Genomic DNA, 18,911 nt, shown 5'->3' with positions numbered 1-18,911 from the left:
ATACATGTCCTTGATCGCTCTAACATAAGCTACCGGCACACCTTTTATCTCCAGACACCTCCATAGCACCTCCCTAGGGACCTTGTCATACGCTTTCTCCATGTCAATAAACACCATGTGCAAATCTTTCTTCCTATCCCTGTACTGTTCCACCAACCTCCTAATAAGATGGATAGCTTCTGTGGTCGAGCGACCCGGCATGAACCCGAACTGGTTGTCAGATATAGACACTATATTCCTCACCCTCGCCTCCACTACCCTCTCCCAAACTTTCATGGTATGACTTAGTAACTTGATACCCCTATAGTTGTTACAACACTGAATATCACCTTTGTTCTTGTACAATGGAACCACTGTACTCCACCTCCACTCATCTGGCATCCTCTTCGTCCTAAAAATAACATTAAATAGCCCAGTCAACCACTCCAAGCCTGCTCTACCCACATACTTCCAGAACTCAACCGGAATTTCATCTGGCCCGGTCGCTCTGCCCCGACTCATCTTACGCATAGCCCCCACGACCTCCTCCAACTTAATACGCCTACAATACCCAAAGTCTCGGAGACTCTCTGAATGCCCCAGATCCCCTAGCACTATATCACAGTCCCCTTCCTCATTTAGAAGACCCTGAAAGTACATCTTCCATCTCTTTTTAATTTGGGACTCCCCCATCAAGACTCTACCGTCCTCGTCTTTGATGCACTTCACTTGATCCAGATCCTAAGCCTTCATCTCCCTCTCTTTATCCAATCGAAACAAATTTTTATCCCCGCCTTTCTCCCCAAATTCCTCATACAGTCGGCCAAATAGTGCATTCTTAGCCTCCGTGTTTGTACCTCTCTCTATTCGCTCTCCTCTCCTCCTCGCATGTGCTCCCTACCAACTTTGTATACGCTTCCTTCTTCACCTCCACTTTGCCTTGGACTATGTCATTCCACCACTAGTTGCCTTGGTGCCTGCCAGAGTGACCCTTCGAAATCCCTAGCACCTCTCTTGCTGCCTCCCTAATGCAATTCGCCGTCGTAGCCCACATAGCATTGGCGTCCTCACTACTCCTCCATTCTCCCATAACCGATAACCTCCCCTCCAACTCCTGGGCTTTATCCTTAGTTAAGGCTCCCCACCTAATCCTCGGTTGACCACGAGCATACCTCTTCTTCCTGGGATAACCAAGAGCCTATGCTGGGTCGCGAGGGTCTCACCCGGGATAACCTTGCAATCCCTGCACAACCCTCTATAACACCTTCTGAGGAGGAGGTAATCAATATGAGTTTTCACAATTGAACTTCAGAAAGTTACTAGATGCTCTTCCCTCTTCGGAAAACTCGAGTTCGCAATCACCAGCTCGAAAGCCTTAGGGAAATCCAATAGCGAGGAACCTCCTCTGTTCCTATCCCCAAAGCCGAAGCCACCATGCACCTCACCATAGTCACCAGCAACCGACCCAATGTGGCCATTGAAATCCCCTCCTATAAATAACCTCTCAGAGGGTGGAATATTACGCACAACCTCGTCCAAACTCTCCCAGAAATGCCTTTTAACCTCCTCATCCAAGCCCGCTTGTGGCGCGTAGGCACTAACGACATTGAGGGTGCACTCACCTATCACCAACTTAATAAACATTAGTCTGTTATGCACCTGCCTAACCTCAACCACCGACTCTCTAAGGTCCCTATCAACCAAGATACCCACTTCATTCTTACCCTTCACGACTCTAGAGTACCACATCTTATACCAGTACACATTCCTCGCCTTCGACCCTACCCACCTTGTTTCCTGGACACAAGCTATATTTACTCCTTTTTTCTGTTGAATCTTCGCTAGCTCAATAGACTTACCCGTCAGCGTGCCTATATTCCATGACCCGATCCGCAACCTACAAGCTCCCTTTATCCCCTTACCCTCATTGCCTCCCATCCTATCCTCTGACCCCCTCCTCACCCCCCTCCCCACCCTCCGTACCCCCTGAGGACATGACCTTACTCTACCATCCCAAACTACAGCCACGATAGAGTACGGACAAGCACTAGCACAGAATAGGGCCCAACTAGAAGGTAACAAGTAGCAACTACAAGTGCGCTAATAATATGCTTAAAGTAATGCTAACAAGATAGGCAGAATTTAATTATCATAAAGAGATAAACAGGAAAACGGGAGGTACCAACTCCCGATTGGAAGAACCTGAAGATATGACCTAGTGCACACCCGAGGTCACAGAATCCGCTTCTGTTTTTAACATTTTTGAAGAAGATTATATATATATAAATCAAAGTGAGTTATTTAGCTTTTGTTTGTAATATTTCTTGTGGACCAAAGATAGAACATTTTTGAAGGAATGATTCATGTATAATGCTTATAAGCTCGTAATGGGTTATGCAGTAGCCTTTGGTTCGAATGATTGGGATGATTTCATGCAAGAAAATGGAGAATTTACTCCAACTTTAATGGTGCACAATGAACTTCAAGCTGAAAATCTACCAGTAATGAAAGTGAAAATGGACGTTTGAGTTTTGCTTATAAGTAAGTCTTATTTTGATAAGACTTATAAAACGTCTCTTTCTTGCCACTTAAACCTTAATGTGACACATGTAAAGATGGATAATGAGTCACCTTAAACTAAAAGGGGGCTGCCACATTTCTTTTGGGGTGTAAATTTGGTAATTTTTATCCACTTATTAGTTAACTGGGTAATGTTCCGTTACCCAGTAATTAACCAATTTCCCGTATAATTAAGAATTATCTCAAATTACCTAAAAATACTACTCATTTTTAATATACTTTATATATATATATATATATATATATATATATATTATCACGGCCATATGGTACCTTGTATAGTACTAGTCCATAATTATCAGGTAGTATCGTTCGACCCGTACTTTATCCCAAATTGCCCATTTTCAACGAAACTCATTTTCTTTAATTCATGTAACCTTTTATCCTTCATGATACTTATTTCTCGCTTGTTACAATTAGCGTAAATACACTAAACTCAAGATATTCTCATCCCCGAGAATACGTCGATTAATTGAAGACGAAACTTATAACATACAAAAATGTGAGATGTAACATCCTTCCCCCCTTAGAAACATTCGTCGTCGAATGTTCAACTCCCCGTGATCTATATAACTTTGGTAGGGTCGCCTTTGTAACAACACTACTACCCATTCTCCCTGTAGAGTTTAATAATCAAATGCCATACATGACCACAATTATCATTAATGACAATGGCCTCACATGACCAACGACAATAACCAATAAAAGAATTTGTACACATACCTTATGGTTATGATGTCTCAGTCGGAACCTTCTCTAGAGGAGGAAATAAGTAGGGATATCTAGACTTTATGTCTTCCTCTGCCTCCCAAGTTATTTCTTCCACATTGTTGTTCCTCCAAAGTACTTTCACGGAGGCTACCTCCTTATTCTGTAGCTTGCGGATTTGTCGCTCTAGGATGGCAACTGGAATTTCCTCGTATGACAAGTCCTCTGTAATATGTACATCATCCGTGGGCACCACTCGGGTAGGATCTCCAATGCACTTCTGTAACATAGATACATGAAAAATTGGATGGACAGACCCCAATTCTGAAGGAAATTCTAACTCATAAGCTACTTGGCCCACTCTCCGAATGATCCTATAAGGTCTGGCCAATGTAATCCAGATTCCCCAACATCGAACCACCCTATAGGTGACCTGCACTTTCATCCGTAAAGGGCTTCGTATGGAGCCATCTGAATTCTGGAATGGGAACTATTATTATATGCGAACTCAATAAGCGGTAGATGATCATTCCAGCTATGAACTCGATATCTGAGGACCCCATCTTCTATAATTTCAAATGGTGTCTTATCCTTTTGATGGGTGGTATCCCTATAATGAACTAATACAGGATCCTTGTACTAGCGTTCCTTTACTTCAGTTACTAACGAGGATGTTGCCTTATCCTGAATAGAAATTCCAATATGACCTAAGTCTAGTAACCGAACTCCAAGACTAGCTAGCTGGTGAACCTCATGGGCAATTCTCCATTTTTTTCTGGCTGTAAATATGACAGGCTACCCATAGATCTACGGCTGAGGGCATTGGCTACTACGTTCGCTTTCCCCGGATTGCATGAAATATCAACATCATAATCTTTAATTAGCTCCAACCATCTTTTTTGACGTAAATTCAATTCTTTTTTTCTTGAAGATATACTGGAGGCTCTTATGATCCGCATAGATATAACATGAATGCCATACAAGTAGTGCGTCCACATCTTTAGTGCATGAATCACCAGGGCTAACTCTTAATCGTGGGTCGGGTAGTTCTTCTCGTGCTTTATTAGTTGTCTATAAGCATTAGCTACAACCTTACCATGCTGCATCAGCACACGACCCAATCCAATGCTTGAAGTGTCACAATAGATAACATAACCATATGTCCCTTCTGGGAGCGGTAGAACTGGTGCTGAAGTTAATTTGTCCTTCAATGCCCGGTAACTCCATTCACAAAGATTAGTCCATTAAAACTTAGTTCCCTTCTGAGTTAACTTACATGGGTATCCTAATCTTTTACAATTCAGGAAATTCCCCTCTTCGGAGGCCCAAACTTCATCCTTTATTCATCACAATTACGCCCTTATCCCACTATTAGGGCAGCGTTCCATCTATTCTAAATGTTACTAGTCTTAGAATCCTTTGAGTTCATTCGGGCTATACCGAGTCTTCTATAACTTAGAGAAACCATCATCTCTCTTATGAACTTATTCCCAAGGACTTATCCATTATCGTCACCTTTTCACTCATCTTTTCTTATCATTCCTCCTGTCTTCCTAAAACCTCGCTGCTCTACCATACTTTAGTTTATGACCTACACATATCTATTTATACTTATTTGTAACCTTTCTTCAACTTACTTGCATCATATATTTCCTTATGTTATTCCGGAACATTAAGCGAGACACCACATACCACTTTGGTCAAAGGTTCTTAGAAGAGAAGAAAATTCTGTTACAAGTTTCCTGTATTAACCAACCAAACAGAGAAGCTACGAACCTCCGCTAGTGTTGTGGGTCTAGGCCATGTCTTCAATGCCTCACTCTTTTGTGTATCCACCCGAATACTTTCACCCGAAATGATATGCCCAAGGAAAGCTACAGAGTTCAACCAGAATTCATATTTAAGGAATTTTGCATATAGCTTCCCTTTTTGTAGAACTCTGAGCATAGTATGCAAGTGATCTGCATGCTCAGCCTCTGAACGAGAATATACCAATATATATCGTCTATAAATACGATTACGAATAGATCTTAAAAAGGGCCTGGACACACGGTTCATCGAATCCATGAATACTGTTGGGTCATGGGTCAAACCAAACGATATAACATGAAATTCAAAGTGCCCGTATCTAGTTCTGAATGTTGTCTTCGAAATATCTTCCTCCTTAACCCTTACCTGATGGTACCTGGTGTTGATACCCAATTTTTCCATATGTATTTTTATATATAAAATACTTTCAAAATATCATGTACATACATATATAAGCATGCCCAAGAGTTTTGGTATTTTTTCCTAATTTTTAAGATTTTAAAATCAATTTATTGTCTATTTTTAGCAGTACAAAATCCAATAATTATTCCCAAGATTATCATTTTGGTGAATAACTTATTTTATTCTCATATTTACACCAAAATATAATTAATGTTATTTTTTCTATATTTTTTAAAAATCTATTTGGTATTTTAAGCTAAATTGCATGTAATTGCAATTATAGCCTATTTCACGATTAGTAGCATTTTATAAGTATAAAATTATTTCCAGTATCTTTAAATTAATATTTATATAGTATTTGTTGGCTCAGTGTTTTTAATTTACTTTTAAAATTATTATTACTATTTTTATAAATTAAAAAGGGAAAATAGGCTATTTAACACTTAGCCCATTTCTATTTCAATTACAGCCCTTTGACCTTTCAATTTTGTCCCTCAATTTGACCCAATTCCGCCCCCAAATTAAACCAGCCCAATCCCCAAATTACCCGACCCCTGACCCGATTAAAAAAACCCACTCGGCTCCCCTTTGATCCAGGTTGTTGATCATTTTGATCAACAGCCGTATTTCACTCTTTCCTTTTTTAATTCCCAAACTCCCCTTGACCTAATTCATTTCACCTGAGACATCGCCTTTGAACCACTTCGTTTCTCAAATCCTCTCAAGCCTCTCTGAAACCCTAATCGTCTCCCACCTTATCTCACCATGTTTCCACTGGAATCCATGGCGTCTCCGGCCATGGATGGTCTGTACTCATCCTTTCTCACCATCAGACCTAAACTATTCAAGGTTTTGAAGCCCGATTTCAATGGCTCTCTTCAGATCCTTCTCAGATCTGTAGATCTATGGCTTCTCCGGCCATTACCCCGGCATGTTCAAGCAATATGAGTCTTTTCGACTTAGGATCTGACTTTCCTCAAGACCTTTCTCATTTCTAAGGTTTTCTCTGCAATTCTAAGCCATATGAGGTTCTGTACTCGCCTATTTTTTCTTAGATCTGTGATATGTCTGGGCTTTACTTGATATTTTAAAAGGGTTTTCCCCAAATTTCTTTTTCAAAATCGCTCAATTTCAATTTTAGGGTTTCTGAAAAAGTTTCTTCAAATATATTTCCGATTCTTTCTGTTCTTTCTTCATGTGTGTTTACCTATGTTATGCTCATATGCTTTCTTTTCTACTATGCTTGAGTTTGCTCTCTTGTTTCCTTTCTATTATGCAAGATTCTTCTACTTTTGTTGTTATTCCTATTCTCACATGTTAATTCGTGTTGTTAATCCTTATTCTTTATTATACGTGTTTATGGTTGAGTTCTTCGATTTTGTTCACTTTATTTAGCTCTGTTTGTGTTCTTGCTAAGCATATTTCACCTGCTTTTGTTTAAGCTCGTATCATCTCTTTCTTCTGAATTTGTTTAAACTCCGAGTTTTCTCAAACATGTCCTCATGACCTTGAATCAGTTCTTTCTATCGTGTATGTTTGTTTCTCATTATATCTTTGGAAGAGACTTCTAAGACTCTTTCAATGACCTGCTCTCTCACCTCTATATCTGACTCAATTCGAAACTTTAGGATTTGGAGGTTTCTTTGGCAAGTGATATTAGGGTTCCTCTTTGGGACCCTAGGCTTTCAGACCCACTATGAGTCTGTAGCTGAACTCGATTCCCTTTTGTTTGTGACTCTAAGGCTTTCAATGTTAGACTCTTTTCTGGGTAACCTGACGATTCGTTTCGTTTGATTGGTATGCTTTATATATTTGAAAATTCTCTTTCAAAAGGGTTTTACCAACTGATTGATTGATTCTGAAATCCCTTTAATAAGGCTAACGAATTGTCACTGATTTTTTTTCGATTGAACCTCCTTTACCTTTCTTGACTTGGTTCATTCGAATTGAACCTGTAATTTTGGTTTTATTGGTTGTATGATTGATTCCATTTCCTTTTTCTTTACAAACCAAGTATCAATGGACTTTTGCCTTAAATAAACTCTATGTATTTACCCTTTTTATGCTACTGTGAAAAGATTTTAATCAAATTTATTTCCTCAATTGTATTCTACCCGTTTGAAATCAAATCCCTTAATTGAATAGAGATCATATAAGACTGATTTCAAAGTTATTTCCTTACCTTTCTTGCTCGTTTTCTGCACTATAAAAATGACTACCCTTCTGCACTTTTGACACCACTTTGAGTTCAATACACGACACCTTCACACTACTAATCTTTAAACTTTCAATTCAATACTTACAATACTACTTTGAATTCAATACTTCTTTCAATACTCTGCTTTGCTTGAGATCTTTTGGAACTGCTTTGCTTACAACTTGGCTCTTTCAAGACTACTGTTTTTACTTGTTTTCCCTGAAACTGGTATGTTCTGGTTTAATTTTCCGCCTCACCCCTATGTGTTTACTTCATAGCTTCAGCATTCCTGTCTACTTTACTATTGTTGTTCAAAGATTAAACTACGTATGTCCTTTCTTTGCATCTATTTCTATTATGAATCCCTACCCTCTATTCCCTTCTATGTGTTTGAGTTAAGGTTCTTGGCATGGCAGTATCCAAATTACAGCCCAACTCATAACCTGATCCACAATGGATCCTAACTCCTAAGATTTAGCTAATAGGCTGGTCAGGGATGTGCCAGCATTCCCAACTGCTGGGCATGACCACTAGCCTGCCATGGCTTTCCCTGATCCCCCCTATGCAATTACACTTACTCTTAGACTCTTAAGTTCTATTCCCCCCCTCCCTTATGAGCCTTGCTTTGGGACCGTGAGTTCCCTCTGAACTTGGACATCTAAGGGCTGGCCCTTCCACACTGCACTATGATCTTAATTCTGCAATGTGTTTGGGGTGTAAGCACTTCCCGAAGCCCCTTTGAGACTCTTAGGAACTTTGACACATCCCAAGTATGAGAAAGGCTTTTGGAAATCCAATCCTGGAAATTGGTTTATCTCATATTGTTGGACTTTGAGTCTGAATTAGGCTGTTCGGTTGTATCTGGAACTTCTGATGTAATTTTTTACCTTTTTTTCTGAGTCATTCGGGTCTGTAATAATTTGTAATAACTATTGGGGATGGTTAGTGGAAAGAGATGGGATGAATGTATGCAAAGGGGTAGATAACTTGCCTATAGGATTTTCTGATTCCTACATTCACATAAACAGCATGCCTATATGTTACTTATAAATTTCTGCATCTTAGAAATTATGCCTATAAGTTCTGCATTTCTGCATATAGAAATCCTGTATCTAGGTTTCTGCATTTCTGCATATAGAAATCCTGTATCTAGGTTTCTGCATTTCTGTATATAGAAATCCTGTATCTAGGTTTTTGCATTTCTACATATAGAAATCCTGTATCTAGGTTTCTGCATTTAGAAATCCTGTCTCTAAGTTTCTGCATTTCTGCATATAGAAATCATGATCATAGGTTTTCTGCACTTCTGCATATACATGTCATTAGGCAAACAATCATAGGTTTAATAATAATCAACTTCATTCTAGATATCATGCCTATAGGACTCTTGCATTTTTGCAATCGTTTAAAAACCAATAACGCTTAGAAATCATGCCTATAGGAGTAATCAATTGAATCAGTTTCGCTATTCCATCTCTGAGTTTAAAATCAGAAGTAACATCGTTTACAATCTACAGAACTCTTGTTTATAAAACTAGTAATCCTTTCTTTAAAATCAATATTATTAGATGTCATGCCTATAGGTCTCACCTAGGCAAACCATTAGGTGATCAATTAACTGTGTCAGTTTTTATAAACTACAATCAGACAAGGCTAATTCGGACTCCTCATCTGAGAAATATGTGATAAATCAGCCTGTCCTAACGCTTTAATTCAGACCATAACCAGTATTTGAAGTCATGCTATATATTTGCTCCTCTGGATGAGGAGGCTTGTTTGAGCCTTAACTGATATTCGTTTTTCCCCTAATTGGTTTTGTTTTTTGTTTGTCGCCTAGACTTTTTTATCCCTTTAAAACTCTGAAAAGCCCCAACTCCCTCCCCTTTAGGATTAGTAGTCTCAAATGCCTCTGGGACTGATAGGATTGGGACGAGTAATAGCATGCAATAAGAAACGATACAATTCCGCGCTTTAATACCTTAACGGGGTGGGAAGGGTAGATATGGATATGATGACCGGTGCGCTAATACCACGTGTAGCCCCTCTTTTGAGGAGTGATTACCGGGTATTGCATTGATGTGATCCATATTATTTGTAAACCTAGGACCCCCTTTCCTTTATTTGTTTATTTTATTCTCAAACTATTTCTTTAAAATTTCTGCTTTCTTTACTTTCGTCAAACTCTCAACTTGCTCACAATATTATGTGAAAACCCCCCTCTACTTGAGACTTCTATTTGCTTGCTTGTCATTCAAAGTCACAATTGTAACATGGCCAGGAACCACACTAGTGGATCTTGGGGGGTGCCTAACACCTTCCCCTCGAGATAATTTCTAGCCCTTACCCAAACTCTAGTTTTCCAACTCAAACTCTTCTTTAGTGTCCTAATTCACTTTAATCATTAGGTGGCGACTCTTCAACCCCAAAAACCCAATTCCCAAGAGGGAACGAGTTGTCCTCCCAAATGTCATGAACCTGATTTTGCCTTAGAAATAGGGGGCGCGACAGCATGGCGACTCTGCTGGGGATGCTTTAGGCTTTTACCATCTCATGTTACTTGTAACTTCACTGCTTCTTTATTACTTTTATTTAATGTCTTTACCTCTTTTCTGCTATGAAACTGACTTGGCTCTTTGTTTCTTTTCTTTAATGCTTTCTTTTACCGCTTTCCTTCAATGCCGTTGTAATTATGAGCAATTATTGTAATCATTACTTTATGAACGTGCAAATACGTGACAACTTGTTTCATTCTTGTAATTGCATATTCAATATCATATTCCACTCGTGCCAAACAAAATACCATAGCAACGCTTATAATGAGTGGTTGCGCCCTTCCAATTTTATCACCCCCTAAATTTGGTAAAGGCGTATTTGAGGTAAAACCAGTCGATCAGCAGTGCAGTCGACGATTCCGTGCCTTTCCCTCTTGAGTTGTCCGCTCAAGGGTACCGGTATAATACCCCATAGAAACCTTACTCTGTTCAATTGTGCATGCAATACTGTCCTAATCGAGTCAGTTATGCTGTCCGCATAATGACTCTTTAAGATAGCCTTGTCCAAAGTCCATTGGGTTTCCTTGAAACCCAAACGGACGCTACCATGTCTGTGCATTTATTTGGAGAACTAAATGCTGCTTATGCTAATTGTTGATATTTAATAGCTGAGTCTGTCAGAAGTATGGACTCACCCTTTTGTTTTGCAGAAATAAATGACAAAGTTCCCGACTTTGGTATGCTCAACATACCCTCACTCTTGCTGACCTAGTGGAGGAACCTCCCATCAAGTAACCAAATCAACGAATGGAAAGAGAGAGTCACCAGGGCTAGTGAGAAGCTGGAATATATGGAATATAGTCTGCTGGAGTTGGAAGGGAAAGTGAGGAAAAGAGTCACCGACTATCAAAACGCTGAGGAAGGCAAAGGAGAACGCCTGGCGAAGGCATTTTTACTAGAAAATCTGCACGAGCTGGAGGATCTGATCAACGAAAACATTCAACCTGAAGAAGGTCCTTATAGGACCAAGTAGCTAGGAGTCTTTTCTTTTGCTTTAAGAATGTAATAAGGCCAATGGCCATTAGTGACATTTTATTTTCTGCTACTTTTATTGTCGTTTTGGGATTCGTCTTATTTTTATCAATAAAATGAGTCATTTAGCATTATAAGTTCTCCAAATCAACTTGTCACTAGGCCTACCTCGGGCACAACGAGGTTCCCAAATTAGGACACGATTTATATTCTTGCATTATGTGTTTAAATATTGCAACGTTTTCTTCTCATAACCCACACTAACTTGCTACCTTTGTTTTTATTTTTTATTTTTTTTGTTTTATTCCCCTCCCCAAAGGTTAGTTCGTGCACTCTGGCATCATCATCTCACTTCACAAGGCCCTTCCATACAAGCTGTGAGTAGAGGGGCACGCCACAATAACTGGATCATCAGGACAACCAGAGCCCAGCAAGCCTCGGGGTAGCAAGGCTAAAACAAGCATTACGCACAATTTTTATTTTACTAAATGATTTTCTTTTCGCATTTTTCAATTCCCACAATAAGATCTTCAATGTTCAAAATAGTTATGCAATTTATCAAAGCACGCTGACTTTTCTTATGAATCAACACTCATTATCATTTTCTCTCATTACTTTACTTATACAACTTACTATTACTTATCTTGATGAACCAATGACTGTGACATGCAACGAGACAATGCAACAAACAGACATTGATTAAGAGGAAGATGACATACCTGACAAGATTGTTAAAGAAGTTGAGAACATTGAGAACAAACATAAGTCCAACCTGAACGAGATAGAAGTTGTTAACCTGGGAGATGCAGAAAATGTCAAGGAAACACGAATCAGCGTTCACTTATCGCCATCAAAAAAAGAAGAATACACAGAATTTCTAAAGGAATATGAGGACATATTCGACTGGTCATATGATGACATGACTAGTCTGAGTACGTCTATTGTGGCTCATAAACTGCCAACCGATCCGACATGTCCCCCGGTAAAGCAAAAGCTCAGAAAGTCAAGCCTGATATGAGTTTGAAATTAAATGAAGAAGTCACTAAGCAAGTCAAAGATAAGGTTCTCAAGGTAGTGGAATACCCGACATGGTTAGCCAACATCGTGCCAGTGCCAAAGAAGGATGGGAAGGACAGAGTCTGTGTTGACTACCGGGATCTCAACTAGGCCAGTCCGAAAGATGACTTCCCTTTGCCAAATATACACATCCTAATTGACAATTGCGCCGAGCATAAGTTGCAATCATTTGTAGATTGTTTCGCTAGTTATCATCATATCTGGATGGATGAAGAAGATGCTGAGAAAACAGCTTTCATTATGTCGTGGGGAATGTACTATTACAAGATGATGTTGTTCGTCCTAAAGAATGCAGGGGCCACGTACATGAGGGCCATGACTACCATGATATAATACACAAGGAGATTGAGGTATATGTAGATGATGTCATCATCAAGTCCAAGAAGGCCACTGATCACATGGAAGATTTGAGGAAGTTCTTCAATAGATTGTGAAGGTACAACCTGAACTGAATCCTGCGAAGTGCGCATTTGGGGTTCCTGCTGGAAAATTGCTTGGGTTTATTATGTGTCACCTAGGAATAGAAATGGATCCATCAAATGTTAAAGCTATTCAAGAATTGCCACCGCCAAAGAACAAGAGGGATGTGATGAGTTTCTTGGGAAGACTTAACTATATCAGCCGGTTTATAGCACAGTCTATAGTTATCTGTGAGCCAATCTTTAAGATGTTGAAGAAGGACGCCGCTACCAAATGGACTGATGACTGCCAAAAGGCCTTCGACATAATCAAGGAGTACCTATCAACACCACCAGTCCTGGTCCCGCCTGAGCCAAGTAGACCCTTATTACTCTACCTTAAAGTATTGTATGGAGCTTTTGGTTGTGTTCTAGGGCAGCATGATGAAACGGGAAGAAAGGAGCAGGCCATCTATTATCTCAGCAAGAAGTTCACCCCGTACGAGGCACGTTATTCTCTATTAGAATGCACCTGTTGAGCTCTGACTTGGATAGCTCAGAAGTTGAGGCACTATTTCTGTGCCTATACTACTTATCTCATATCAAGAATGGATCCTTTCAAGTACATCTTTCAGAAGCCCATGCCCACTAGCAAGCTAGCCAAGTGGCAAATCCTGCTGAGTGAATTTGACATTATTCTGAAAATCCCGTGGATGGAGAATACGAGCCTCTAAAGACGTATCTTCCTAATGAAGAGGTATCTTTCATAGGGGAAGATATTGCAGAATCCTATGATGGTTGGAGAATATTTTCGACGGAGCAACAAACTTCAAAGAAGTTGGCATAGGAGTGGTCCTAGTATCAAAAACCGGCCAGAATTATCCGGTGTCTGCCAAGCTCAGGTTCCCGTGCACCAACAACATGGCCGAGTACGAAGCCTTCATCTTAGGGCTCAAGCTGGCCATTGACATGAACATTCAGGAATTGCTAGTGATCGGAGATTCCGACCTGCTTATACATCAGGTCCGAGAAGAATGGGCAACCAAAAACTCCAAGATACTCCCTTATCTGCATCATGTACAGGAGTTGAGGAAGAGGTTCACAAAGATATAGTTCCAACATGTTCCCAAAGTTCAGAATGAGTTTGCCGATTCCATGATATAGCACCCAGACAAGAACTTCATTGATCCTATTCCGGTAAATATCTATGATCATCCAGCTTACTGTGCTCATGTAGAAGAAGAAGTAGACGGAAAACCTTGGTTTCATGATATCAAGGAATATTTGACGAAGGGAGAATATCCAGAACTCGCAAATCCTACTCAGAAGTGCACACTTCGGAGATTATCTAACAACTTCTTTCATAGCGGAGGAATCTTGTATAGGAGGACTCCTGATTTGGGATTACTAAGGTGTGTCGACGCAAGGAAGCATCCAGGCTATTGGAGGAAATTCATGCAGGGACCTGCGGTCCACATATGAACGTCTTTGTCTTAGCCAAGAAAATACTCCAAGCTGGTTATTTTTGGATGACTATGGAAACAGACTGCATCTAGTATGTCCAGAAATGCCATCGCTATCAGATACATGCAGACATGATAAAGGTGCCTCCAAACGACCTTACTGCAATAAGCTCGTCATGGCCGTTCGCCGCTTGGGGAATGGATGTTATCGGACATATCGAGCCTGTCGCATCAAACGGGCACAAGTTCATTCTAGTGGCAATTTATTATTACACCAAATGGGTTGAAACAACATCGTACAAAGCAGTGACTAAGAAAGTGGTAGCAGATTTTGTCCGCGACCATATTGTTTGTCGGTTCGGAATTCCGGAGTCAATAATCACTGATAATGGTTCCAATCTCAACAGCGACCTAATGAAAGCTATGTGTGAAACCTTCAAGATCAAACACAAGAATTCTGTAGCTTACAAACCTTAGACGAATAGAGCTGTAGAAGCCGCCAATAAGAATATCAAGAAGATACTAAGGAAGATGATAGATAAACATAAGCAGTGGCATGAGAAGTTATCATTTTCTTTATTGGGATACCGCACCACAGTTCGCACATCAACCGGGGCAACTCCCTTTATGTTGGTTTATGGTACAGAAGCAGTCATTCCCACCGAGGTAGAAATTCCCTTCTTGAGAATCATATAGGAAGCAGAACTTGGCGATGCAGAATGGGTAAGGAGTCGCTACGATCAGTTAGCTCTTATAGATGGGGAAAAGAATGAATGCAGTTTGCCATGGTCAACTTTATTAGAACAGAATGTCCAGAGTCTTCAACAAAAGAGTCAAGCCGAGACAACTTACACCAGGGCAGCAGGTGTTAAAGAAGATTTTCCCGCATCAAGATGAAGCCAAAGGGAAGTTCTCTCCCAACTGGTAGGGTCCATACATGGTTCACCGGGTTCTAATCGGAGGAGCCCTCATACTTGCAGAAATGGACGGTGAAGTTTGGCCGAAGCTGATCAATTCAGATGCAGTAAGGCGATACTATGTGTAACTCTTACGATTTCCTGTACGATGTAATTTGAACTACGCCTGACCTGATTCCCGTTTAAGAGGGGATACGTAGGCAGCGCGATGGGTTCGGTCACAATTCAATAAAATTTTCATTTCCCCCGCTATTGGAAACTGGGGCAGAATTTTGAGGAGGACCCTTAAAATTCCGAAGTTGATTTCAGCCATATATTGCACGCAGCCATCAGAAGCACCAGCCCAGTAAACTGGGGCATAATTTTAAGGAGGACCCTCAAAATTCCGAAGCGAGAGAGGTTGCAATGTCTTGAACCGCGTCGCATTCGTTGGTTCATCTAAAGAAAACTATTTTAAATTATGTATTTATTTTACATTGTTTCTAAATCATGCATGCCTGGTATCAAATTTGCTTTGTTTAGCAACGCTACCCCAATTATACACAACGCCAAGCAGGAGAAGCGAAGCTCATGGGGAAACGAACTAACCTTCCCCTCTTACAAAACTCACGATATTTCTTTGGATGCAGGCACTCAAGTCGTAAAATCATCATATATATCTATACGCTCATACTTCCCGGGAATACAACTCTCGGAATCATCACCTATTTACAGTTGTTATCCGTACACGACATCCACAACATCCATAATATAGCAATCAGCTATCAGCTATCATCTATCAGCTAAGAGATTTCCTTACTATTCGCCTTTTATTTTCTGCATTGCATAAGGCTACCTTTTTGCCTTTCGAGTTTAAGCTCTGCCTCCATCTGCATTTCTCTGCATTGCATAAGGTGATTTTTTGTATATTGTTTACAAATCTATTTGGTATTTTTAAGCTAAATGGCATGTTATTGCAAGTATAGCCTATTTCACGATTAGTAGCATTTTATATTTATACAATTATTTCCAGTATTTTTAAATTAATATTTATATATTATTTATTAGATTAGTGTTTTTAATTTACTCTTAAAATTATTATTACTATTTTTATAAAATAAAAAGGAAAAATAGGCTATCTAACACTTAACCTATTTCTATTTCAATTACAGCTCTTTCACCTTTCAATTTTGGCCCTCAATTTGACCCAACTCCGCCCCCAAATTAAACTAGCCCAATCCCCAAAGTACCCAACCCTTGACCCGATTAAAAAAACCCACCCGGCTCCCTTTTGATCCGGGGCGTTGATCATTTTGATCAACGGCCGTAATTCACCCTTTCCTTTTTTATTTCCCAAACTCCCCTTGACCTAATTCATTTCACTTGAGATGCCGCCTTTAAACCCCTTTGTCTCTCAAATCCTCTCAAGCCTCTCCGAAACCCTAATCGTCTCCCACCTTATCTCACCATGTTTCCACCAGAATCCATGGCGTCTCCGGCCATGGATGGTCTGTACTCATCCTTTCTCCCCATCAGACCTAAACTATTCAAGGTTTTGAAGCCCGACTTCAATGGCTCTCTTCATATCCTTCTCAGATCTATAGATCTATGGCTTCTCTAGCCATTACCCCGGCATATTCAAGCAATATGAGACTTTTCGATTCAGGATCTGACTTTTCTCAAGACCTTTCTCATTTCTATGGTTTTCTCTTCAACTCTAAGCCGTTTGAGGTTCTGTGCTCGCCTATTTTTTCTTAGATCTGTGATATGTCTGGGCTTTACATGACATTTAAAAAGGTTTTTCCCCAAATTTCTTTTTCAAAATCGCTCAATTTGAATTTTAGGGTTTCTGAAAAAGTTTCTTCAAATATCTTTCCTATTCTTTCTGTTCTTTCTTCATGTGTGTTTACCTATGTTATGCTCGTATGCTTTCTTTTCTACTATGCTTGAGTTTTCTCTCTTGTTTCCTTTCTATTATGCAAGATTCTTCTACTTTGTTGTTATTCCTGTACTCACATGTTAATCCGTGTTGTTAATCCTTATTCTTTGCTATACGTGTTTATGGTTGAGTTCTTCGATTTTGTTCACTTTATTTAGCTCTGTTTGTGTTCTTGCTAAGCATATTTCACCTGCTTTTGTTTAAACTCGTATCATCTCTTTTTTCTGAACTTGTTTATACTCCAAGTTTTCTCAAACATGTTCTCATGACCTTGAATCAGTTCTTTCTATCATGTATGTTTGTTTCTCATAAAGTCTTTGGAAGAGACTTCTGAGCCTCTTTCAATGACCTGCTCTCTCACCTCTATGTCTGACTCAATTCGAAACCCTAGGATTTGGGGGTTTCTTTGGCAAGTGATATTAGGGTTCCACTTTGGGACCCTAGGCTTTCAGACTCACTATGAGTCTGTAACTGAACTCGATTCCCTTTTGTTTGTGACTCTAAGGCTTTCAATGTTAGACTCTTTTTCTGAGTAACCTGACGATTCCTTTCGTTTGATTGGTATGCTTTATATATGTGAAATTTCTCTTTCAAAAGGGTTTTACCAACTGATTGATTGATTCTGAAATCTTTTTAATAAGGCTGACGAATTGTCACTGATTTTTCTTCGATTGAAACTCCTTTACCTTTCTTGACTTGGTTCATTCGAATTGAACCTGTAATTTTGGTTTTACTGGCTGTATGATTGATTCCATTTCCTTTTTCTTTACAAACCAAGTACCAATGGACTTTTGCCTTAAATAAACTCTATGTATTTACCCTTTTTATGCTACTGTGAAAAGATTTTAATCGAATTTCTTTCCTCAATTGTATTCTACCCGTTTGAAATCAAATCCATTAATTGAAGGGAGATCATATGAGACTGATTTCAAAGTTATTTCCTTACCTTTCTTACTCGTTTTCTGCACTATAAAAGGGACTATCCTTCTGCACTTTTGACACCACTTCGAGTTCAATACAGAACACCTTCACAATACCAATCTTTAAACTTTCAATTCAATACTTACAACATTGCTTTGAATTCAATACTTATTTCAATACTCTACTTTGCTTGAGATCTTTTGGAACTGCTTTGCTTGCAACTTGTCTCTTTCAAGAGTACTGTTTTTACTTGTTTTTCCTGAAACTGGTATGTTCTGGTTTAATTTTCTGGCTCACCCCTATGTGTTCACTTCATAGCTTCAGCATTCCTGTCTACTTTACTATTGTTGTTCAGTGATTAAACTACGTATGTCCTTTCTTTGCATCTGTTTCTATTGTGAATCCCTACCCCCTATTCCCTTCTATGTGTTTGAGTTAAGGTTCTTGGCCAGGCAGTATCCAAGTTACTGCCTAGGTCATAACCTGATCCACAATGTATCCTAACTCCTAAGATTTGGCTAACAGGCTGGTCACGGATGTGCCAGCATTCCCAACTGCTAGGCATGACCACCAGCCTGCCATGGCTTTCCCTGATCCCCCCTATGCACTTACACTTACTCTTAGACTCTTATGTTCTGCCCCCCCCCCTTATGAGCCTTGCTTTGGGACCTTGAGTTCCCTCTGAACTTGGACATCTGAGGGTTGGCCCTTCCACACTGCACTATGATCTTAAATCTGCAATGTGTTTGTGGTGTAAGCACTGCCTGGAGCCCCTTTGAGACTCTTAGGAACTTTGACACATCCCAAGTATGAGAAAGGCTTTTGGAAATCCGATCCTGAAAGTTGGTTTATCTCATATTGTTGGACTTTGAGTCTAAATTAGGCTATTTGGTTGTAGCTGGAACTTCTGATGTAATTTTTTACCTTTTTTATGAGTCATTCGGGTCTGTAATAATTTGTAATAACTATTCTGGATGGCTAGTGGAAAGGGATGGGATGAATGTATGCAAAGGGGTAG

General features: G+C 39.7%; 1 protein-coding gene across 1 annotated transcript; it reads right to left on the bottom strand.

The window, feature by feature from the left end:
* Positions 1–1,287: 1,287 nt before the first annotated feature.
* LOC104235013 (uncharacterized) lies at positions 1,288–1,917 on the bottom strand. Its single transcript, XM_009788682.1, has one exon. It carries the CDS (start codon positions 1,915–1,917, stop codon positions 1,288–1,290), a length of 630 nt encoding a protein of 209 aa, XP_009786984.1.
* Between the last annotated feature and the right edge of the window lie 16,994 nt (positions 1,918–18,911).

The sequence above is a fragment of the Nicotiana sylvestris genome, chromosome 5, assembly GCF_000393655.2.
Source record: "Nicotiana sylvestris chromosome 5, ASM39365v2, whole genome shotgun sequence".
NCBI lineage: Eukaryota > Viridiplantae > Streptophyta > Magnoliopsida > Solanales > Solanaceae > Nicotiana > Nicotiana sylvestris.
Note: the sequence above shows the minus strand (reverse complement) of the source record. Positions and strands in the feature narration are given on the sequence as shown.

Bases quoted from the DNA above. Each gene is read 5' to 3' on its own strand.
- LOC104235013 (XM_009788682.1), bottom strand. From the start codon at position 1,917: ATGGGAGGCAATGAGGGTAAGGGGATAAAGGGAGCTTGTAGGTTGCGG.